Raw genomic sequence first — 25,072 nt, 5'->3', positions numbered from 1 at the left:
CATGGTGGTGAATTCGAAAATGTAAAATTCACAAAATTCTGCCAAGACAATGGCTACCATCATGAATTTTCATGTCCAAGAACACCACAACAAAATGGAATAGTGGAACGGAAAAATAGAACACTACAAGAAGCAGCGCGCACAATGTTGAACGAATATAGACTTGCCAGTAAATTCTGGGCTGAGGCAATAAGCACAGCCTGCTATATTCAAAATAGGGTTCTAATTAATAAAAGGCACAATAAAACAGCTTATGAAATATTTAATAATAAAATACCCAACTTAAATTATCTTAAAGTGTTTGGTTGTAAAGTTCACATATTAAACACTAAAGACTATTTAGGAAAATTTACATCTAAAACTAACCCTGGAATATTCTTAGGATATTCACAAACTAGTAGAGCCTATAGAGTATACAACAAAGATACATTGAAAGTAGAAGAAACCACAAATGTAATATTCGATGAAGAAAATACAAACACAGTAAATCATGAAGAAATAATAAAATTTAATAATCAACATAACACAACTAATATAAAAGATCAAGAAGATGATGAAATCAGAGTAATTAACAATAATAGAACTGAATCTGAACCAGATCCAAGCAGGATAACCCAAGCACCTAGACTTAGAGCAAGTCATCCACCTGACCAAATTCTGGGTGATCCAACCTTAGGCGTGAGGACCAGATCCGCCTATAGGAATCTAAGTCAAATTGCCCTAATTTCTAAGTTAGAACCCAAAGTCATAGAAGAGGCATTGTCAGATCCAGACTGGATCATAGCAATGCAGGAAGAATTAGCTCAATTTGAAAGAAACCAAGTCTGGGACTTAGTTCCTAAACCTGAAAATAAGTCAATAATAGAAACCAAATGGGTGTTTAGGAACAAAACAGATGACAAGGGTGAAGTAGTTAGAAACAAAGCCAGATTAGTAGCTAAAGGGTTTAGTCAAGTAGAGGGACTTGACTACGACGAAACCTATGCACCTGTAGCCAGACTTGAATCCATACGAATGTTGCTAGCCTATGCGGCTCATAAAGGATTCAAACTCTATCAAATGGACGTTAAGTCAGCCTTCTTAAATGGATTTATAAAAGAAGAGGTTTACGTAGGTCAACCACCTGGATTTGAAGACAAAGACCATCCTGAGTATGTCTTCAAATTAAAGAAAGCACTTTATGGACTTAAACAAGCTCCTAGAGCTTGGTATGAAAGACTTTCCACATACCTGGTAGCAAAAGAATTCAAACAAGGACAAATAGATCCTTCCCTATTTGTAAAAACAATAGATAAAGACTTCTTTATAGCCCAAATCTATGTAGACGACATAATCTTTGGCTCAACCAACTCAAAATATTTAAAAGAATTTATAAAGATAATGAAAGATGAATTTGAAATGAGTTGGGTAGGAGAACTACATTTCTTTTTAGGACTTCAAATTAAACAAACTAAGGATGGAAACTATATTTATCAAAGTAAATATGCTAAAGACCTAGTATTTAAATTTGGAATGGAACATTCAAAGGAAATAAATACTCCAATTGCAACAAATTGCAACATAGATAGTGACCCAAATGGAAAACCAATAGACTTGAAATATTATGTAGGAATGTGGTATCCTAGAAACAATAACTTTAATTTATTTGGATATTCAGATTCAGACTATGCCGGTTGTAAACTAGACCGTAAAAGTACAAGCGGTGGATGCCAGTTCTTGGGTCCTTGTCTAGTTAGCTGGTGTAGTAGAAAGCAGCACTGCGTTGCATTATCTACAACTGAAGCTGAATAATGATATTTCCAAAAGGCATATATAGCTTGCCTTTTGAAACACCAGAATAATGGAGAATGACTGCGAAGACATGAAGAGCAATGTCGATATCTAGATGTTGCTCTAATGCATACATCATGATAAGATGAGGAATTCTAACTTTTGATCGACCTCAGGTTACTAGTGGAAAGATACAATCCAGAACTATCCTATACCAAGTATAATGAATTGCTGACATTTCATTGCCTTGAAAAATTCTTATGAAGGGATTTCTTGGAGCACCAAAGTAATGTTCATGGATTTGGTTGACTGTGATGTGTGAGATAGTTCCAGTGATAGGTCCAGGAACATCAGGAAAGCATACAAAGGGGTTTGTTGATGGGCGAAAGCGTAGGAAAGATCGTAAAACTTCAGGATTAAAATCTATTGATCTTCCTGCAACAGTGGTTTTATAGTTATTTTCATTAGCATTAATAGGACGAAGGTTTACAAAGAATTCCTTACACATGTCTAGGTTTACATTGCAATTGCAGTTAACAAGTGATTCCAACTGATAAAAGGTGATGAGTTCGTACAACCCAGGTGCATACGACTGGAAGAAAGATTTGTTTAAGAACTTAACATCCATAAGATGAAAATTAGTTGTTTCAAAGAGGTTTTGGGCCGTCGGAGAATAGAATCTGGGTTCAAGAGTGTTCTCAAAGTAAGATGGATTTGGATATTGAGGTGCAATTTCAGTTCTTTGAGGAATTGGAGTCCTAGAAGATCTATGTGCTACATGTTTGGTCCTAACTCTACAAGTAATGCAATACATGATGCGAGGACATGAAAACATAAGCAAATTAGGCCAAAAATTAGTTTATAAAAGAATAGAATCAGAAAGGAGTCGTTTTAAGAGGTTTACCTTCTTCCAGTTTGTTGGTTTTCCATTTTAGCTTCAAAAACCCTAGTTTTTCGCTTGAAAGGAAGAGTAGAGGTCGTAGAAGATGAGAACAAGGAAAGTTTTAGGCTCTAGGGGGCTGGAGGAAGGCTGGAGAGACGAAGAACGGCAGGGACGACGCAACCCTAGGGTTAGCAGTCGACCGCCGTTTATGATTCCTTATATAGAAGTCACGCCGTCAGTCGACTGTTGGGTTGCCAATCGACTGATATCAGTCGACTGGCCATTTGCAGTCGACTGATGCCCTTTGTGAAAACTCACAGAAAAATCAGTCGAGTCAAGCAGTCGACTGATTTTTCTGTGCTGTTTGTCGAGTTGCATAAGTCGACTGGTATTTCTATGTCAGTCGACTGATGGTCTGAAATCAGCCCTATGCATATTCTGATACGAACTTCAAAAATGCGTAAAAAATTTCATAAAATTTAGAAAAATCTGAAATTTTGTAGACATCTTTGTTTTGATATTCTTTATTAGGGAAAAATATGAATTTATGAAAAATGTTCTTGTTTTCATGGTTTGATACAAACTTTGAAGTTTGACACAAATGCATGCATTTTGTATCAAGTTTAGGATTTGTTATGATTTCAATTCTGGTCTTTTGTCTCCCTATCCTTAGTTAATTGCTGAAATTGTGTGAAATTCTTTAAAATGTCCAACTATGATCTATAAGCAAGATGTCCATTAATTAGACATTTGCCTTTCTCATAGTTAGTCTAAAATAATTGAATTGATACCATTTACACCACATCAAGATGCTATAGAGCATTTGTGAGGTATGAGTATCATCCTATCATCTCACATATCAATCAATTCACCAATACACATTCAAAGTCACCCTATGGTCTTGTGAGATGTAAAAGTTTATATTGTTGGTTTATAAAATGCTAGACACTCCTATTCCACAAGACACATTCCTAATCCTCTTCTTATTTTTGTAAATTCGGCTTCGGGTAGTGGTTTGATGAATATATCGGCAAGATTTGATTTTGATTCAATATAGCTTAGTTCTATATCAACTCTTGCCATGTGATCCCTTATAAAATGATGTTTAATTTCAATATGCTTAGTTCTTGAGTGATGCACTGGATTTTTTGTTAGATTGATTGTACTCATGTTGTCACACATAATTTGAACCTTTGAGTAATTTAGCTCATAATCTTTAAGTGTATGCATCATCCACAAAAGTTGAGCTACACATCTTCTTAAGGCCACATATTCTGCTTCAGTAGTAGACAAAGCTACACATGGTTGTTTTCTACTACTCCAACTTACTAAGGAAGCTTTTAGAAATTGGCATCCACTACTAGTATTTTTTCTATCTAACTTACATCCTGCATAATCTGAGTCGGTATATCCAATTAGATCAAAATTTTGATTTCTTGGGTACCAAAGACCTACATTTAAGATTCCCTTAATATATTTTAAAATTCTTTTTACAGTTGCAAGGTGTGATTCCTAGGTATCTTTATTATTATTATGCAACTAAATTGATGTGTTAAATGTTTTCTTTAACTTTATGATTCCTAGGTATCAGGCTCGAGAGGAGGTGCCAGGTAGACGTGGTTATCCTGGGTATATGTATACTGATCTGGCAACTATATATGAGCGAGCTGGACGTATAGAAGGAAGAAAAGGCTCCATTACACAGATACCTATCTTAACCATGCCAAATGATGGTATGTATTGGATAACACATTTGTGTACCTTGGTATTCCTTTTCTTTTCTCGTTCTCTTCCAAAGTTCAAGTTTGGAGTAGGAATTTTCTTGCAAATAATTTAATATATATCTGCAATAGATTACACTCTACATTTACGTAATGTTTTGCATATCCGTGGGAGCATCTATGCTTTCTATTAGTTAGAAAAATCAAACAGTTTGGATTGAAAATTTGCATTCTGTACAGATATTACACATCCTACTCCTGATCTTACTGGTTACATCACTGAAGGTCAAATATATATTGACAGGCAGCTTCATAATCGACAGGTAATTTACATAGCTAGATCGGACACTTGTCCCCTAATATAGTGAATCGCTAGTGTAGCTTTTGTTACTTGGTATTATGGAGTAATACTCTTGTCCAAGGAGATTTAACTGACTAATCTTTTATACTTTGCAGATATATCCTCCAATCAACGTTCTCCCTTCTTTATCCCGGTTGATGAAAGTTAGTTTCTTGACCATTTTATAGTTTCCTTTCCAAATTATGGAGATCGTACTCTCTTAGATTCTACTTTCCTTTCATAAATTAAATAATTTCCCCTGTAGAGTGCTATTGGTGAGGGCATGACCCGACGTGATCATGCGGATGTTTCTAACCAGGTTCCTATTTGTTCTTTCACTGATTGTTTATGTTTTTGTATTTGAATCTCCATTTAGTCGTTTGATTTCCTTCATTATACAGCTCTATGCCAATTATGCCATTGGAAAGGATGTTCAAGCAATGAAAGCTGTGGTGGGAGAGGAGGCTCTCTCGTCTGAGGATTTGGTTCTTTTCTCTCCTCCTCCATCTGTTTGTATGACCTTCAACAAATGATCCTGACCATTTCGTGATCTTTCTGGTGCAGCTCTACCTGGAGTTCCTGGACAAGTTCGAAAGGAAATTCGTCGCACAAGGGGCTTATGACACCCGTAATATCTTCCAATCCCTTGATCTTGCCTGGACTCTACTACGCATTTTCCCTCGCGAGCTTCTCCACCGTATTCCTGCGAAGACCTTAGATCAGTATTACAGCAGAGAGGCAACACACTGATTTCCTCGACGACCCCAATATTCTATCGATGTCTGTATCAATAAGTTTGCTGAGTATGCTAAGCTCAGAAACTAGGCCGTTTTTGTTTTTTGTTTTTTTGTTTTTGGGTTGAGTCTGTATCACCATTTTTTTTTCTTCTTCTCATTATTACAGTAATCTTATTGCCGGGACACGTTTTGCAAAAATATGTTCTTATACACTACCCGGCTCTGCTTGTATGTTTTTTGAGAAACCAAAATTCTTGCACTGTTACTATTGCTGCCGTACGTTCATTGAGACAGGAAGCCTCTCTTACTAAAGGCTCTCCTTTGCATAACAATATTTTTATAAAATAAAAATAAAATATTTTTTATACTAGCTGAACATTTTTTATCTGATGTATGCTTTTGGCCTTATCTTTGTTTGACCATATAAACTATAAAGAAATTTGATGGGTATAAATCTTGCTACTGATTAATTTTCAGTATATGGAAAGGACTCTGGACTATCGGGTAGCATCAACAATCAGCATTGTTTGAGTTTGAACCTTCGAGTCCCACCAATCTAAGGCTCTTCAGAAAATTGTCATATCTGTGCTTCAACAAAGACATGCATTCTAGAGTTGTGTGCATATTTGAGCCTAAAACTCACTGTGTTTTGGTTAGGCTATTTGACTACTTTTTGCATAGTGAAGTTAAGAGAAAAAAGTAGTAAAATAGGTCTAAATTGAATTATCATACTGAGAATGAAGAGTGTACTAAAACTATCTTGAGTTAAATTTGTTATATCTTGGGTTAGAAAGTTCAACTTGTGTAGTTGCTTTTGTGAAATTTGAATCTTCTTGAGATCAATATGTTGAGGATTGCTAACAATGTCCAGGGATACAAATTAACTATTTGGAGAGACTGCCCTTTGGCCTTGTGCCAAAGTGTATGGCCTCCCATAGAGTGCAATGGCTGCATAAGATCCATTTATATGGATCCAAATAATTGGAACTTTCCTTTTGATGTTATTGTAGTATCTGTTGGCCTCCCCATATTAAAATTCAATAACTACTTGAACAACAAGCACCCCTTTGGTTCTGGACTTTTGCTTGGCTTGCTGATCTATCACATGGAGTTTACTTATGTTGCTTTAAAGCTGGTTCCTTTTTACTAAAGCATTTGAATCCCTAGCACTTATGGCTTCTCTTGTGTTTTATTTTCCAAGAGAAGGGAAACAGTTTACATGAAAAACAGTTAAAAGTCATTGCCTTCATCTCCATGATATTGAACAATCTGAAAAAAAAAATGGGATGCTACAATGGGATGATTCCCTTGTTTGATGCTGATTATGCGTCCAAAGAGTATCATTAGAGTTAATAATTGCTGCTGTTGTTATGCTATGATAACAAGCATAATTTTGTGTTGCTTTCTTACATTAAAACGATATAATGCATTGCAAAGTTATTTATTTTTTTGTAGAAATCGAAATGATGAACATCTTCCCTCCATTATAATTGTAGAATTGAAATCGAAAGCATATAGAATTGAAGTCGAAAATGATTGAGATTTCAGAATTGATAATGAGAGTAGAGAAGATGATGAAGAAATGATGAAATGAGTTTCTTTTATTTATAAAAGTTTGAAAAATAATAGATACTAAATTATAGTCATTGATTAAAAACGGTCAAATAATCATAATCGTCAAAAAAATCCTCACCCCACCTCTTTCAACGACTAGAACCGTCGGTTAACCGGCGATTCAAACGGTCAAAACCGATAGTTCCAACGGATATATAAAAAAATATCCCCGTCAAACCGACAATTAACCGACGGTTAATCTGGACCTTGAACTGTAATTGACCTGGCTGCTATTGGGCCAGTTACGATTTGAGCCCATCGGCTCGAGTCAACAGGTAACCACTGGTCTATTGACCCAATTATGGACCCAGGCCGGGTCCAATTAAGATTCAGTGCCCGACCCATGGATAGATCTACTTATGACAGTGCCTTGAGCCGGCCTGAAGAAGGCACACACCTTTTACCTCATATATAGTATTGGAGTCGGAGTCAAGCCACTGATTTTGTTCGATAACAACGATGACGACGATGACAAGCAATCACAACCAAAAGGAAGCTAAGATGGTTACTCGCCAACCGACTGCTTTTTACTGTTATAGATATCGAGGAAGAGAAGAGAGTAGTCGATGGGGGCGATGCATATGTATTTGGGTGGTCCTCCATGAACATATTCTTCAACAAGCACGTCTCAACTACCTCTTAATAAATACATGAGTCTCAAGAACCGTGTTTCCAATAAATACTATCAATTTGTTTTTCTTTTTTCTCTTTTTCTTTTTTAATAAAATAAAATAAAATAAAATAAAATATTTTCTCCGTGTGGACACCAATCTTAAAAGGATGCTCTACATTCCGTATGGTGGAAGATATATACGTAATTAATAAATGTAGTTCCAAAGTTTTAATAGTCTGAAAGAAAAGATTTCAACGTTTTAGCAAGCACCATTAATGTCGATCCACTATTTCAAAAGTACTTGACTTTTAAATTTAATAAAGAGCAATTTTGTTTTCGTCTAATTTTATATATATATATATTTCAAAATATCACTCTCTCACCTTATTATTTTGCTTGTCTCATTTTCACTCAATTAGTAGACATCAAATATTTTTTTACTAAAAATTAATGTTTTAGGATCAATAATCTATTAATATTCCAATCAATATTCCATTTAAAATTATTTGCTATCAGCCTATTTTCAAATATTTTCTTTTTGAAATTATATATTTTAAACATATGTAGGCAGTATATCCATCCATCTTCACTATGTAGCACATGGATAAATTTGACAATCATTAAATACTTTTGCAAAATTATTTGATAGTCATCGATCAAGTCATATATTTTTCAATCGATTGATATTTATCAAATACTTTTAATAAAAAATATTTAAAAATCAACAATCGACTATCATATTCATGCATTCACTTTTTTTTATTTTTTTCCTCCTAATTCATCCACGTAAATCCAAAATATAACTTATATAATCAATCTTCAAAATATTTATTCCCTTAAATATTTTACGATCTACAAAAATAAGTGGACAAAAATAAAAAAAAATGCATTGATTAACTAGTGGACCACCTTTAACATGTGCATAATCCTTTAGTTAATGTGATATACTCCTTCCACGTACACGATATATACATTTGGAAAGATTAACTCCAAGAATTAAGGAGGCCGGCCAATAATAATAATAATAATAATAATAATAATGAAAATAGTCGTTATCTCTAGAGAGATATGTATGCATTGAAATCTACGACACATGCAATTAATATATCATTATGATATCTAGGTGTCGACAACATTAAGTACCAAGAGTGGTCCCAATAGAACAACTTGATAACTTAAATGCCAACCCTACTTAACAAGATCCTCAAGAATCTAAATTAATAGATATGATCCATTGACGTTGCCCTCTCCTCTATCTCCAAAACAAGCAAGACATATATCAATTGCGACGTATATGTTTAATTTATAGCTTTGGTAAAAAAATTTATAACAAAATTATTGAAGTCTAAACCAATATTATAGCTAGGGAGGTGAGTTAAACGAAGTGAGATGAATTAAACAAGTTGATAGTAAATGAGCTTAATTTGTCAACGACATTAATATAATTATTGGTGTGTGTTGGTTGTTTGAGTTGAATTAATGACTAAATTTACAAGAAGGTTTGGAGGTGAGGAAAATTAAGGGCTAGTAGAAATGTTTTGACATTGATCCAAAGTAAAGTTGAGGTAAGAATTCTATTTCCTTATTTTTAGTTGATTTATTGGTCCCATTTTAGACCTAAGTTAGCGTCCCACCGATGGCAAGGTGGAGGATGTATTTTCTTTGTATATCGACTTTTTCACTAATTAGTGTAAGTATATAGTCGAGTTGAGATCTCCTAGATCAATTACTATTCACACTGTTGATTTTAGCATTGCATACATGTGCATTTTCTAATATTTTCTAAAGTTTGTAGATAATTTTATCCATATTATAGTTAGTACTCCCTTTGTATTGAGATATATGGAGAAAGCATGTATAGTTCGATATTAAATTCGTTTCATCTTATCTATTTTAGTGATTTTTTTTTTCTACGAGGACTAAAAATTAATAAAATTTTAGCCATACTCAATATTAAACAATTGATACTAAAAGCATTTTCATTGATAATAATTAAATAGTTCGATCAACCATTAAAAAGTATACCACTAATATTACATTTAATTAACTTGTCATTAATAGTTTTAACCATAAAACTTAATTGGTTGATGAACTTAATAATAAAATTATTATAATCAAAATTTTACTTATTCATAGTGAAACTCGCATACGTTAATTTTAATAAATTTTATCTATTTAAAGTTCCCCATCAATACCTAACTTACCCTTCTACACATGTGTTCCGGTCAAACATCACAGATGATCAAGCCACCAGTCAACAAATGATCCGACATGTGCGACTTCAGGAAGGATCTCGTCAAAGAAGGAGAGAACCTGAAATACACTTCAACAGGAGGTTAGACTGGTGCAGAAGAGTCTCGGCAAACCACTCCAACGTTCAAGTTAGGGTCCTGTGGAGAAAAAAAAAGTTATTTCTAAAAAGGAAGAGGAAGAGAAGAGAGTCCAATGAGCAAAACCTGGAATAAACCCTTTTTAGGATTTTTATAGTCGTCGGGGAGCATATCCACATTGAATAGGGTAGTGATCATTATGGAAAGGTACGAGGAAGCTAAATTCGACGGCCGTTTTTTTTTGACATTATATGCAAAAAAGAAGGTATCCGAGGAGATCAGGTCTGACAATCTCGTAACTGCTTTTTCATCCTTATGCCGCCATGTGTCCTCAAAAATATCCGCGTCTCCCCATTAGTGAGCCTATGGAGGGCATAAACTCACACTTGGAATATGCAAAATGGAGATCCAAAATCGAGGTGGCAGATCTGAGACTGAGATGACATCTGAGACCGAGGTGAGATTCGAGACTAAGACAACGTCTAAGGCCGAGATGAGATCCAAGATCAAGATGACATTCGAGACTGAGATGTCATCTAAGGTCGAAATGGATCTGAGACCAAGACGACGTCTATGATCGAGATGGCTTCTGAGGTTGAGACGGCATCTGAGGCCAAGGTGGGATCTGAGACAGAGACGACATCTGAGATCGAGATGACGTCTAAGGCCGAAATGTGATTTAAGATTGAGATGGTGTCTAAGACCAACATGACATACGAGGCTGAGATGGTATCTAAGGCCAAAATGGGATCTAAGATCGAGATGACGTCTAAGACCGAGATGATTTCTAAGATCGAGACGACGTCTAAGGCTCTTTCATCCTTATGCTGCCATGTGTCCTTAGGAATATTCGCGTCTCACCATTAGTGGGTCCACGGAGGGCAAGAACTCAGACTTGGAATATGTGAAATGTTGGTCCAAAATCCAAGTGGTAGATTTGAGACCAAGACAACATCTGAGGCCAAGGTGAGATTCGAGATTGAGACAACATCTGAGGCCGAGATGAAATTTGAGATCGAGACGGCATCTGAGGCCGAGATAGGATCTGAGACCAAGAAAGCATCCGAGGTCGAGATGGCATCTAAGGTCGAAATGGGATCGAAGACCAAGATGGCATCTGATACCGAGATGGCTTCTGAGGCTGAGACAACGTCTAAGGCCGAGATGGGATCTGAGAGTGAGATGGCGTCTAAGACCGAGATGACTTCTAAGACTAAAACGACATCTAAGACCAAAATGGGATCTGAGATTGAAACGACATCCGAGACCCAGATGGTGTCTAAGGTCGAAATGGGATCTGATATTGAGATGGCGTCTAAGATCAAGATAGCTTCTGAGACTAAGACGGTGTCTGAGATCAAGATGACTTCTAAGATTGAGACAGCATTTGAGGCCGATATGAGATATGAGACTGAGACGACATCCAAGGTCGAGATAACGTCTAAGGCCAAGATGGGATCTAAGACCGAGACGGCATCTGAGACTGAGATGATGTCTAAAGTTGAGATGACACATGATTTTGCTCAACCTTCGCTTGGATGGAGTCTTATTCTCTAAGGTCACGTTGACTCATACTGCCAAGTCAGCACTAACTTTGCCCACCGCTTGACTCTTGACTATTGGCACGTGGCAGGTCCAGGAGGTGGCCACATCAGACGCCACACCCACATCACACCTTGCGCTTGCATCAACATGATCTACATACAATGAGATCTTCCCCAACACAAACCTAAACTACAACTACCACTCCAAACTAGGCAAGTTCTTCATGACAAGCAACTTAAAGTGAACCCCCATAATCAAAAACTCTTAAACAAGCTCCAACTCCAATGTCAACATACCTTATCAATTTGTCTAATCAAGGAGCCTAACTTTCAAGTCAAACTAAATCGATATCATTGGAGTCAATTTGTCTAAAGAGATGAACAAAGCTTGAACAATTAGTTTTAATTCCCAAGTCTTCCTTTTATATATTATTTATCATGATTAAACCCTTTAAAGAACCTAAGTGATCAGTTCGAGCCTGCCACCTCAAATATACAGAAAACTCTACCCTCCGAGTACAAGAAATCAAACCCCACAAGAACCAAACAATCGAAGGAGCTAGGGGACAGGATCTTCCCTCGAAGTAGAGACCTAAGTTCATTATAACCCCACTATATAATTCACATATATGTAATATATTCTTTGCATGCATTTTGTTCTTGCCTACTGTTTAATTAAATATCTGTTGCCCTGGCGACAGCAGTGCCTTGGGGTCATATATCCTCTTCAACTGAACAAACTTTTTCCACTTAACTAACCCAAAATGCCTTGCCCAGTCTCCCTTCGACGTGAAGTGTGGCATATACTGCTTCACCTCGATCCCATGCTGCTCACAGAACCCTAACACTTCATCATTTAGGGCAGCAAAACTTCTCCAGTCCTCCACTGTTGCAGTCCAAAGAAACCCTACACCATAGAAGACCTCCTCGTCAGGGACTGTGGCAGTCATAAGATCATTCCACCTGCAAATTCATGGCAGCTGGAGCATTAATTAACTAACTAACTACGTACTCAGCTGGATCGATAATATTGTCACATATATATATATATATATATATATATATATATATATGCATGCACCTGTTCTTGTTCATGGGGTAGAGAACTATGAGGCCTGTGGGATTATTGATGTTCTGAAGGATCCCTTGGAAGACTCCAATTTGGAAGTCCTTGAGTCTGGACTTGGGTAAGAAGAGATTGAGCCAAGGATGAAAAACAGTGCTGGAGTTGGCTGATCTGCTACCTTCCATGGAGCTCAGTCTTTGTATCTCGATGTAGATTCTGTTGAGGAACTCCAAGTAAGTCACGTTGTTGCTGAAGACAAAGCCAGGGACAAAGTTTAGCTGTCCCAGCAGGCCTTCGATTTTCTGAGATCGATCGAGAATATATATAAATAAATTTTAAAATGATTTGCAAATGTTTAATTAATTAATTACCTGGTCTACTACAGTGGCGGAGTCATAGTACACGGCTCCTTCCAAAAAGTAGAGGCCGTCGAACTCGGCCGCCAGCCGGTTGATGCTCTCGACGGCCTGGTTCGAGTAGAACGTGGAGTTGTCGACCGGTTGGTGGTCCAGCATGGCCTGCCCTTCTACGTAGTCGAACCCGGTCGAGTCAGGCAACGAGATCAAGAACTCTTGGTCCCTGGTCAGGTTGCCCAAGTCAGTGTAGAATAGCCTCAGCCACCGGACCTTGGCCGGTGCCGGCCGGAGAGCGATGCGGGCCCGAGTGATGATGCCGAGCTGACCGAGCCCACCGAGGACTCCGTAGAACAACTCTCGATTCGACTCACCCGAGCATGTTATTAGTTCACCTTTCCCTGTGATCATATATATAATTTTACCATAATTAAAAATTTATCTTAAAATGGACATAAATTAAACCCTCCCAATTAGGAACTAAGGAATTAAAACGTAGCTGACTTCTTTTCTTATTAATTGGCCTCAAACCAAAATAGCTTCTTGTCTCATCTATTTGGAAATTGGAAATAAATAAGCCCCATTTTAACAAGTCCTTGTGATGTTGATAGACTCCAAACTGCACATTAATTCGAATATATATATATATACTTAGCATATAATCACACTTTCTCTTTGTCTAGCATAATATTTAACAATTAATTAATATATGTAATGATGTGGTGTTAATTAATTTTACCAGTTAGGACGTCCAATTCGTAGACGTTGGAGATCTGCGGGCCATGCCGGAAAGCCTGCCCGCTGATGCCCGCGTTCGACAACGTGCCTCCGACCGTCAAGTACAAGTAGTCCGTCCACGACAGCGGCGACAGCCCCAGCCTCAGCGTCTCCTCCAGCACCTCGATCCAGAGCTGCTCCCCGCCGGCGTCCACGTACATCCCCTCCGTCGACACATTGATCCTCCGCCCCCTGCTTCCGCAGCCGCCGCCGCCGCCACAGCCGAGCGCCATCATGTCGATGACCACACCGCCGGGCGCGAAGGCCTGCCCGCGGACGGAGTGCCCGTTGCCGCGGGCAGCGACGGGGAGCCGGAGACTCGGCGCCGTACGCAAATCGGAGGAGCACCGCGATGTCCTCTACCGACGAGGGCCGGAGCACGGCCGCCGGAGGCGGCGCGCGGGTGACGCCGCCGTAGTCGGTGGCGAACCGGGCCGTGGCGTTGCGGCTGGAATCGATTTTGCTCGCGATCTCGCGCGGGACGTCGTCGAGCCACGTCGCCGAGATTCCGGCGGCGCTCGCGGCGACGGCGAGGAGTGCGACGGCGAGCGCCAGGCGGTTGGATGCCATTCTGCCTATAATTATTCAACAGGGCGGTGGACTAATTAAGGAAGCGGCCGAGGTGGGACTATTTATAGCACTGGAACTTTGGATTAATTGATCCGATATTAAAAATTAATCCAGTACTTAATGATGAGCTAACCTGACATGCTTTGTACTCTTTTATTCTTACTGCCCCAGAGATTAATGATACTCTTTTATTCTTAATGATGGAATCCAATCGAATCTAAATACGTATTTTTTTATTTAAAAATATGACTCAAAAATAGTCAAAAATGAATGATGTATGAAGCACATATAGTTCAACAATTCAACAAGAATGGTCGCATGTCATATGTCATTTGGGGGTTAATGAGCAATTAAATTATTGTTAGCACGAATTTCACATCTTCATTGTTTTCAATTGGCCGGTTCATTTTTAATAATGAAAATGTAAATTCCAAAATTAGAGAGGATAATTTGAGACTTCAAAACTTATTGCTAATTAATTTTTAACTTTAAATATAAATATAAATAGAGATGGGCAGGGAAAACAAAGATAAGAAGAAAAAAAAATGAAATCATTTGTCTAACAAACTAATAAGGATGCTTCACGCCTTGGGAGACTTCCTCAATATTGACTTCGTCCTCTCTTATTTGGTTTATAATTATATTATTAACAAGCAAAGTCCATACATGATGATATATATGCACCAAACTCTTATTATTTATTTTAAAAAAATCTATATGAATATCTATATATATATATATATATAATGACTAACTTTGATTTTTGTTTTAAAATATTCTATTTTTTAATAGTTTAGATATTTATATATAGATGTCCGTATTGGGACGGCTGTGGCTTAAATGCTTGAAGCTTGTGGCGTATGCCTTTCGATGTTTCTAATAATTCATCTTGAAGCGAAAAAAAAAACACATAAATAAAAAAATTTGATAATAAATTGAATTATATAATTATATGTGTGCGAGTTTTGACACGTATATTTAACTAAATAAAATGCAAAAAATTATACAAAGAGTTCACAGGAACTGATCGAGTTAATTACATTCATACCAAAGATTACATACTGCTAAAAAATTTCAAGATTATTGCTTCTCATTACTTTGAGTTATATTAATTGTGATTCATAAATTAAAGTGCATGAATTACGTGTGCATGCCAAAGATGCACTAATGTGTGCCTGTTGGGCACGGTGCAATCTCAAAGATCACGCGCAATCTTCGGTTGATATTGCAATATTGTTCTTAAGATTTTTTGTTCCATTTCCAAAATTTATATGGCTTTTAATTATATTAAACATCGAGGTCATGCAACGTGTATAGATCACGCGCAATCTTCAGTTGATGTTGCAATATTGTTCTTAAGATTTTTTTGTTCCATTTCCAAAATTTATATGGCTTGTAATTATATTAAACATCGAAATCAACGTGTATAGTTGATGGCTAATTCCCATGGCGTATGATCAATTAACTGTTCAATTAAAACATGAAACTTATAGCATTAATTCTATCTTTTGTCAAATGTCAACTTCTCGTTTGTCAATTAAAAAGATCCTCTTCAGAATCCACGCCTTGTCACATGAGATCTACTGAGAAAATGAAAGGCAAATAACATCAACTAGTACTGTTCAAACTAATTCAATCTTATATCTAGTAGCCAATTAAGCCACGTAATGAGAAATATGATCACAAAAGATGCAAACAGCCCTAATTAATGGCCATGATTTTAATTTGAATCTTTATTTGTTTTGTTTTTGATAATTAATTGAGAATAATGCAGCATGTATATAAGAATATATACTTTAGTTGGACTTTGGCCTGACCTAGCACCTTACTTGATTGCAACTTGAGGGAGTAATTAATTTGACCAAAATTGATGTTGCATGTGACCATTGACTATGAGAGGGCATCATATATATAATATATGGATGTATTTAGTTATTTCTAATATGTATATCTTTGTATTTAATGACTGATTTTTGTAAACTAGTCAGATGCTACGAAATATTTTCACTTTACTAGACATAGTAGAACATACACACATAGTTAATTAACCTAATGCTACCTTTCAATTAGTTTGAAATCTCACCTTAGGCCATCAATATTAGTTCTAATGAGTATTGTGCTAGTAGTCTTGACATATATTACTAATTTTAATCAAAATTAACATATTTTTATTTATATTTAAGTTATTTTTTTAAAAATTATTTTATCTTAAACTTAGAATATATATATATATATATATATATTAAAAACTATAACTTATAATAATTTGATCAATAATGCTAATTCAGAAAATGTTCCAATTTGATTTTTTTTCTGGAATATAATATAATTGATGGGACAAACTAGTAGATTGTTTAAGTTAGGATTAATACACATGCAATTATATAATAAGAAAAGCTGTGTTAATTTGTTTCATTACAAAGATACGACTATATATACTAGCTAATTTTAAATTTTAATGTTTCAAATATATAATTAGAAGATTTAAAATCCTACCTGTTTCAAATATTATAGATTTTTTCCTCGAAATAATTAACAATAAAATGATTATATCAGTATTGCCATCACGCTTGTGAACGTGTGGATTTGAGCTCATTTATTCAAATCATGATTTAATTTATTTATATTTATCTAATTTTTAAAATGCCCATTGAAATATATATTATCATGTTGTCCCTGATATTTTTTGGCTACGGCGTATTTGCGGAAAGTAATCCTTGGACATAAATTCTTACAATATATTATCATGTTAATGATTTTTAGTATAAAATACATAACAGGACTGAATGCAAGTTAAGTTAAGTAATTAACACGTACACAAGTTAGCGTATATATATATAAAACTTTACATGCATGCATGCATTACGTGCTTATATTATATATATAGTTTGAGGTTCAATTTACTTAGTAAATATATGTTGTCCTGGTGACAGTAGTGCCTTTGGGTCATATGTCTGCTTCAACTGCAAAAACTTTTCCCACTTAACTTCTCCGAAGTGTTCCATCCAATCGGTTTGCGATGTATAATTAGCTAAATACTGCTTGGCTTGGATGCCCTGTCGATGGCAAAACTCTAATATTTCATTGTTACAGGCATCGAGCTTCTTCCAGTCCTCCTCCGTGGAAGTCCAAAGAAACTCTACAGTATAAAAGACCTCCTCCTCAGGGAATACGACAGTCATGTTCTCATTCCACCTGCAAGCAATTAATTAGCATACGCTAATTAACTAATTAACTGAATTGTATTATATATATGGAGGCAGGAGGTAGATATTATATATATACCTATTCCTGTTCATGGGGTAGAGTAATACAACGCCTGTGGGGTTAATGTTTTGGAGGATCCCTTCGGTCCCAGTCTGAAAGTCTCGGATTCTGGACTTGGGAACGAAGAGATTGAGCCATGGATGGCGGATTTGGCTGGGGTCGACGGCCATGGAGCTTTTTCTGTGTTCCTCCTCGACGTAGACTCTGTTCAGGAATTCAAGATGGCCGACGTCCTTACTGAAGGCAAAGCTAGGGACAAAGTTCAGCTGTTTCAGCAAGCCTTCGACTTTCTGCGATCGGATTATACAACACATGCATGGAGTTAAAGTACTAAGTAGATCTTCCTTAATTTATATATGCTTTTAGATGATTTACCTGATCTACCACGGAGGTAGAGTCGAAGAGCACGGCTCCTTCCAAAAGGTACACTGCGTTGAACTCGGCAGTGAGCTGGTTGATTTTCTCGGCTTCTTCGATCGAGAAGAAGTTGGGGTCGTCGACTTGCTGGTGGTTCAGGAGGACCTGCCCCTCCACGAAGTCGAACCCGGTTGTGTCTCGCAGCGAGATCAGGAACTCTTGGTCCCTTATCAAATTGTCAAAGTCGGTGTAGAACAGCCTCAGCCATCGGACCTTCGCCGGCGTTGGGCAGAGACTGATCCGAGCGCGGGAGATGACGCCCAACTGGCCGAGTCCGCCGAGGACTCCGTAGAATAAGTCTGAGTTCAACTCTGGAGAGCAAGTTATCATCTCACCCTTTCCTGTAATATAATTAGATAAAAATGCATATAAATTAGATCGTTCCCTATTTAAAAATAAATGAATAATCGAAATAGGAAATTGGAAGTATAATGTAATTGAGTGAATTAATTGTTTTATGTAATGGATTTATATATCAGTTGTGTACCGGTGATGACGTCTAACTCGAGCACGCTGGAAACCAGCGGCCCGTGCCGGAAAACCATGCCGCCGACACCGGCGTTCGACAGCGTGCCGCCGACCGTCAAGTATAAGTAGTCCACCCACGACCGCATCGACAGCCCGTGCCTCAGCGTCTCTTCCAGCACGTCGATCCAGAGCTGCTCCCCGCCGGCGTCGACGTACGACTCCTCCGCCGACACACGGATCCTCTGCCCTGATCCGCCGCGGAGCTCCGCCATGTCGATGACCACGCCGCCGGGCGCGAACGCCTGCCCGTGGGCGGAGTGCCCGTTGCCGCGGGCAGCGATGGAGAACGGCGACTTAGCGCCGTTCGCGCAACGGATGAGCGCCGCGATGTCCTCCGGCGACGAGGGGCGGAGCACGGCGGCAGGAGGCGCGTCATTGGTTATGCTGCCGTAGTCGGCGGCGAATCGGGCGACGGTGTCGCCGTCGGAATGGAGCTTGCTTAAGATCTCGGGTGCGATGTCGTCAAGCCACGATGAGGTTCCGGCAGCCATCTTGGTTTATGATTAACAAGGCGGTGGATTTTGAGCGGGAAGTGGCGGAGGGGTCTATGTATCGTGTTCGGAGTTACCGAAATAACTACTTCTCTAACTGTATTTAAGAGTATTGCTAAATATATCATCCTGTTGGACCGATAAGTTGCTAAATATAGTAGTAGTACATTGCTAAATATGATGACGTGTAATTCAAAAAGTACATTAATTTGTTGCTATTAAAAATCTAAATATACATGGTTTCTAACTATGTTTTAAGTTTATATGCTGAAAAATTAGTATTAATATTATTAAATCAAACTCTTTAATGGATTACTAAAAATGGTATTTTTTTTTAGTAGAACTATGATATATGAAGAAGATCCAAAAGCTTAAATATAGAGGTTGATGATATTTATAATTTTAATATACAGATATTTATCATGTTTATGTAATTAAATATAAACATTTTAATTTTAATTTGTATGATTTAAGCATTTTTAAATTTTTAGGCGTCTGCCTATTTTTGTGAGGCTATTCCAAGGGGAACGTGGTTCTCTCCCAAGCCTTCAGCGAGCAGATTGGAAATTCTGGTAAATTTGAAATTGCCCCTCTTCCTATTATCAGTTTAGCCCTTCCTTGTTTTTCTCTTTCGAAACAAGGTCCTGATTTTCTATTGTGCAAATAAATCAAAGCTAACCATTCTCAAATAAATCGTGGTTTGATTCCCAGCTACGGCATATTTGTAGAAATTTTTTTTTAAATGGGGATCGCAATCAAAGGATGCTGGGCATCTAGGTTGGCCACTGCGTACGCTTCCCGATTTACCCTGGTAGCCGGTGGGAAACTTCCGTGGGACCGAACCGATCACCTCAGGGATTGAGTCAATGCGACTGATTGGGATTATCATTTTTTTGTCCCCGGGGCCATGGTGCCGCGGTAAGACATCTAGGTTGTCACCCAGACACTCGCGATTCGATCCCCAGCTACGGTGTATTTGTAGGAATTTTCTTCCAAATGGAGATCGCAATCAAAGGATGCTGGACATCTGGGTTGACCGTTGCGTGCACTTCCCGATTTACCTTGGTGGCTGGTGGAAAAAACTTCAGCTACGGTGTATTACCTCAAATGGTGACTGGATGCTGGAACACGGTGGCCAAATCTCAGCCTCAGGAATTTTCTTTCAAATGGAGATCGCAATACGGTTGATATTTGTATTTGAAATTTTCTTTCAAATGGAGATCGCAATCAAAGGATGCTGGACATCTGGGTTGACCGTTGCGTGCGCTTCCCGATTTACCTTGGTGACCGGTGGAAAACTTTCGTGGGACCGGACCGATCACCCCAGGGATTGAGTCAATGCGACTAACTAGGATTATCATTTTTTTTTTAAATGTGGAATTTAAATATTAGAATGGCAATTTTTAAAGTTTGAGGAGTACATTGAAAAATTGGAATCAATTCAAATCAAACAAAGTTGTAAATCATATCACGGGCACGAAAATGGAACGGCGTAGAGCCGTGCGGTGCCGTGCTGTGCCTGTCGGCGCTGAGAGGTAAGAAGGGGGACCAGACGTAGAGAAGAGAGAGAGAAGGAGAGAATATGGAGGCGATAGTTCGGATGCCCTACGAAGCGGCGGTGCGGGCGGGGCTGGCGGCGCTGGAGAGAAACCTCCTCCCGGACGCATTGGTCAGGAGGCTGACGCGGCTACTCCTCGCCGGCCGCCTCCGCCTCGGCTACCAACCCTCCGCCGAGCTCCAGCTAGCGGAACTCGTCCGGTTCAAGCAGGGTATGGCTCAAACCCATGCCTGCTGTTGGTCTATCACTTCATTTCGTTTTAATCATGTAATTCCGCCGTCGTAGTCTTGGACCGCAAGAGCGAAAATTTCGGATTTTTTTTTGATGTTCTGATCCCCACAATATTCGTTTCTGTTCTTCCCTTCAAGAGAACTTTGGAGATTTGATTTTGTGAAGTAGAATTGTTCAATAAAAAATTGGTTCTGGTTTGTTAAAGTATGAATTCTATATCGTGGAAACTTTCTGCAGTTTAGTGAGGTTTTCTTTTAGCTTAGCTAAAGGTGTAGCATTGAGCTAGTGAATTATTATGTTTTTGATCTTGTATTGATTCTATTTCCATCAATACTTTACTAGTTTCTTTAGTCATCTCCATTTTCCTTCTACTAGCACAATTTTAGTGCTCTAGTCTTAGATCCAGAGTTCTGTGGGAAATGTGTTGTCTCCTTGAATATGTGTATTCCATTGTTGTTTCACCCAGAACTATACATTTTTTGTGATGCAATGAACACATCCAAAGTGCAATCTGTTGCAAGAGGCCCTTCCATCATACCACCCTAGTCACCATGGTACTTATTTAAAACTGACCTGATCATGACAGACTACTCAGACTACCTTTCTGTCTTTCTAAAGTTGCAGTGTTTCCATTAATTTACTATATAAGTGGTTTTATTTGTCAGTTGTGGTAATGTTCTGATCTTGTATATCTTCAACAGCTCTTGAAGATATGCCTATAGCTGTGGAAACTGATAAAGCCAAATCCCAACACTATGAGTTACCCACCTCATTTTTCAAGTTGGTGCTTGGACAGAATTTAAAGTACAGGTTGGTCAATTCTCTAAGCTATAGCTTTTGTACTTCAAATTTAACAAGAAGGTCAATTTTAACTTGTATATATACTGGTGTCAAAGTAGAATTTGATTCATTAAAAGCGTCAGGGCCAATTTGATGTCCTAGGATGATCTCAGCAGTAAATTAGAACTAGAAGTTTCTGCCTGATGGGGAGTACACCTTCATTGATTTATTCCATTGTTTCGGATACTCCACTTCTTTTTTCAAATTTTATGGTTTATCATCCAAAACAGTTTGTTAACTGCCCATTCTCTAAAGTCCTACGCTACATGGTATTAAAGCTGAACAATGATCTTTATACATATCTAAATGAGTAATATCTCTAATTTTATACTCATTTTGGCTCTATTTATGTTGAAAAATATTTAATGAGTTTTTCTTGCTCATCTTCATACTTAATTGTTTTCTATGTATATATGAATGTATCATGCTTGTCAAAATCAATATCAGCATTAGGATCAGATGATCAAAGAATGTGTCATCGTATCAAATTGGTAGCATCGATGAGATTGAGTTGTAAAGAAAAAATCATAAAACTATAGACAAAATAATTATATATTTGAGATAGCAAATGGTTTTTAATTATAATGAGAATGTATATTGTGTTTCATTAAATACATCATTAGAGATAACATATTTTGAACAACAAATAGTAGGATTAGCAAATTAATTATTAGCAAAAAAAATATCATCATAATCACAAATATTATTTACCAATTTAGTGATATCTGACTTTGTTATAATATATCAAAAAAATTACTAAGATATATTAGTATAAAGTTTTTAATATTCACTAGATTAGTAATATGTAGGGATGTGGTTTTAAGGCCACTATTGATTGAGAGAGGTACTACATTATTGCCAATAACCTTTGTGGATTAATATTTAACCAAGAGGGAGGTCGATGAGGTGCTTCGTCTAACTAGTACGCTTGTAAGTAACAGAAAGGTTGGTTGTCGACAAGGTTGAGTGATTTAAGTCGATTTCATGTGAGCGACAAAGACTATCTTTCGCTCAAATTTATTTTAGTTACAATTCAAGTAGGGGGGAAAATTGGTTAGATCAGCTAAGTTTCCCCAAATCAATATAATTTTACAAGAATTCAATTGATTCTATCTACTTTTACTCTCAATGTGACTATGTTTCAATTGAGGCTTATATTTGAAAGTAAGAAAGCTAAGCAGAAGGGTATTATTATAGGATTAAAGCTCATTTTAGTAGATCTTGGAATGTTTAAAAGCATGTATTAAAATTTTGTACTGTATCGAGCGGTCTAGTCGAAATGCATTGTTCCGATGAATTACGACTAATACTACTCAACATTTGGTAGTACAATATCTCTTTTGCCATTGTGTCAATCATGTCGGTCAATATCATATCATGCCAACACTCGATACCCCAATGCATGTTACAACACTAGTTGAGATGAATTAAAATAATATTTTTTATTTTTTTATAACTTATGTCCATACAAGATAAAACTCTACCATTCTAAATAAAACACAAAGTTTGAACTTTATTACGTAAGTATATAGTTGTCTTTTATATTTTTTCTTCTTTTCCTTCCTCCTTCCACCTTCCACTTTCAATTCGCTACTAGCACTATTTATCGAAATATTAGTATGATATCAAAATAATATCATTTTAGTAAAAAAGTGAAACTTTAGCACGATTTGAGAGTTTGAACCTTGCTCTAAAGCATGCCTAGTGTTGGCCTGACACAAAAACAAAATCTTATCCGACCTATCTTAGATCAAAACTCCAACATAGATCAATATTTTAAACTTGATTTGATATATCCATATTATTTATCAAACATGAATCCACTACATAGATAATGTGAAGGTCAGGTCAAACTTAGACAATTAGTTCTGGATAGAGATCTCACCTGTAATTGGTCTTCTAGTCCTCTGTTCTTTATCTTCTCCTCCTTTAATGTGGTCGCACACATTACACCGCTGGTTGATAATATTTACATTTAATCCCTAATGTTTTTCCTTTACATAGCTGTTTATTCCTTTATGTTGCTAGAAATTCTAAATTCCTCATTGGTTGCAGCTGTTGTTACTTCAAGGACAAAACAAACAAATTGGAAGATGCCGAAAACGCAATGTTACAATTGTACTGTGAAAGAGCTCAACTGAAAGATGGCCAAAAAATTCTTGACATAGGATGTGGCTGGGGTTCCTTTTCAATATATGTTGCAAAGAAATACAAAAATTGCAAGGTCACAGGGATATGTAACTCATCTACTCAGAAAGCTTACATAGAAGAGCAGTGTAGGTATGCTCCTCTTTTTTTTTTTTTGCTCTACTTGTTTCCTATTTTTTTATCTCTAATTTGAAGTTCTCAGTTTCCATTGATTTGATAGGTTAATGTCATTTCTAAAGTAATGAAAGTATATGAATTGTATGCATAGTTTGCATATGAAAGTTGAAATTTGCACCAAACTATATTTAGGCACCTTGAGCTCACCAATGTAGAAATAATTGTTGCCGACATCAGCAATTTTGAAATGGAGGCTTTGTTCGACCGAATTGTCTCAATAGAAATGTTTGAGGTAATCTAACTCGTTTCTTTGCCCCATTGAAACTAGTTAATTGTTGCATTAATTCCTGCAGCATATGAAGAACTATAAGGAACTTCTTAAGAAGATATCATTGTGGATGAAGGAAGATAGCTTGTTTTTCATTCATCACTTTTGTCATAAAACATTTGCTTATCACTTTGAGGTACTCTTTACTCCTTTTGTGCACTAGATGGTGTTTGTTTTGCAATTCTGAGATGACTAGTTTGTGAAGATTACTAAATAATACTCTATATTAAATCAAATTCCTACACATGTTTATTTCATCTTTTTCATGTTTGTATATTTTTGGTTTCTTAATCACATGAAAGAATCATGTTCTTCGTGTTGCTGTTGAATACTATTTGCATTCTAATTTTTTGTTGTCCCAAAGCCTTCATGTCATGTCCTGAATATTCTCTCTTAACTCAGGATAAAAATGAAGATGATTGGATTACAAGATACTTCTTCACCGGAGGAACTATGCCTTCAGCAGACCTACTTCTCTATTTTCAGGTTAATTCCTTCACATACACAAATCTGGATTTTATACCAATATTTTCCTTTTGCTAATATTAAAGGAATTTTATTTCATGTTATTTCCTTTGAATAGATGGTGTTACTAGATTGCATGATTAATGGACAACAACCTAGAAAGAAATGTTACCACAAGATTATAACCGTTAGGCAATGCTATTGCAACAGATCTTGCCCGACAAGATCAACCATAAAAAAACAACCACCATTGCCAGTTTAGACTAAAGCACCCGTGTATAAATCCTCAATTCATCTAGTTGAATAGCCGATATAACAAGAAAAAGGGTGTCAACCACTCATCTAATTCTCAAAACATTAATGG

The 25,072-nt window shown here is 37.1% G+C and overlaps 3 protein-coding genes and 1 pseudogene across 3 annotated transcripts in view; 2 read left to right on the top strand and 2 right to left on the bottom strand.

Annotated features, from left to right (window-relative positions):
* The first annotated feature begins 4,822 nt into the window (after positions 1-4,822).
* LOC141833726 (V-type proton ATPase subunit B 2-like) lies at positions 4,823-5,712 on the top strand. Its single transcript, XM_074721220.1, has 4 exons — positions 4,823-4,878; positions 4,980-5,033; positions 5,116-5,199; positions 5,279-5,712. Exons 1-4 carry the CDS (start codon positions 4,873-4,875, stop codon positions 5,462-5,464), a joined length of 330 nt encoding a protein of 109 aa, XP_074577321.1. The 5' UTR covers positions 4,823-4,872; the 3' UTR covers positions 5,465-5,712.
* Positions 5,713-12,118: 6,406 nt separating this feature from the next.
* Positions 12,119-14,318, bottom strand: LOC141833815 (cytokinin dehydrogenase 7-like; annotated as a pseudogene).
* Positions 14,319-17,218: 2,900 nt separating this feature from the next.
* Positions 17,219-19,021, bottom strand: LOC141834005 (cytokinin dehydrogenase 6-like). Its single transcript, XM_074721472.1, has 4 exons — positions 18,490-19,021; positions 17,961-18,343; positions 17,604-17,875; positions 17,219-17,513 (listed from the first exon to the last, which is right to left on the bottom strand). The coding sequence occupies exons 1-4, from the start codon at positions 19,019-19,021 to the stop codon at positions 17,219-17,221; spliced, it is 1,482 nt and encodes a 493-aa protein (XP_074577573.1).
* A 1,490-nt stretch (positions 19,022-20,511) lies between these two features.
* Positions 20,512-25,072, top strand: part of LOC141833666 ((S)-coclaurine N-methyltransferase-like) — a 9,850-nt gene continuing 5,289 nt past the window's right edge. Inside the window, exons 1-6 of the mRNA XM_074721147.1 lie at positions 20,512-20,790; positions 21,512-21,620; positions 23,706-23,930; positions 24,108-24,207; positions 24,269-24,379; positions 24,646-24,729. Coding sequence (XP_074577248.1) covers positions 20,604-20,790; positions 21,512-21,620; positions 23,706-23,930; positions 24,108-24,207; positions 24,269-24,379; positions 24,646-24,729 — 816 coding nt within the window. The 5' untranslated portion in view covers positions 20,512-20,603. The remainder of the gene's footprint in view (positions 20,791-21,511; positions 21,621-23,705; positions 23,931-24,107; positions 24,208-24,268; positions 24,380-24,645; positions 24,730-25,072) is intronic.

The sequence above is a fragment of the Curcuma longa genome, chromosome 8, assembly GCF_044706935.1.
Source record: "Curcuma longa cultivar G26 ecotype Majalengka, Jawa Barat chromosome 8, ITB_CL_G26_1.1, whole genome shotgun sequence".
Taxonomy (NCBI): Eukaryota; Viridiplantae; Streptophyta; class Magnoliopsida; order Zingiberales; family Zingiberaceae; genus Curcuma; species Curcuma longa.
The sequence above is the reverse complement of the archived record's forward strand: the minus strand, read 5'-3'. Positions and strand labels throughout refer to the sequence as shown.

What these genes read in the sequence shown, in the direction of transcription:
- LOC141834005 (XM_074721472.1), bottom strand. Translation starts at nt 19,021, where the DNA reads ATGGCTGCCGGAACCTCATCGTGGCTTGACGACATCGCACCCGAGATC. An exon ending in CGAGTTAGACGTCATCACCG is followed by an intron (nt 18,344 to 18,489) that starts GTACACAACTGA and finishes ATTATATTACAG; the next exon opens with GAAAGGGTGAGATGATAACT. An exon ending in TACCCCATGAACAGGAATAG is followed by an intron (nt 17,514 to 17,603) that starts GTATATATATAA and finishes AATTGCTTGCAG; the next exon opens with GTGGAATGAGAACATGACTG.
- LOC141833726 (XM_074721220.1), top strand. An exon ending in ATGCGGATGTTTCTAACCAG is followed by an intron (nt 5,034 to 5,115) that starts GTTCCTATTTGT and finishes TTCATTATACAG; the next exon opens with CTCTATGCCAATTATGCCAT. An exon ending in CTCTCTCGTCTGAGGATTTG is followed by an intron (nt 5,200 to 5,278) that starts GTTCTTTTCTCT and finishes TTTCTGGTGCAG; the next exon opens with CTCTACCTGGAGTTCCTGGA.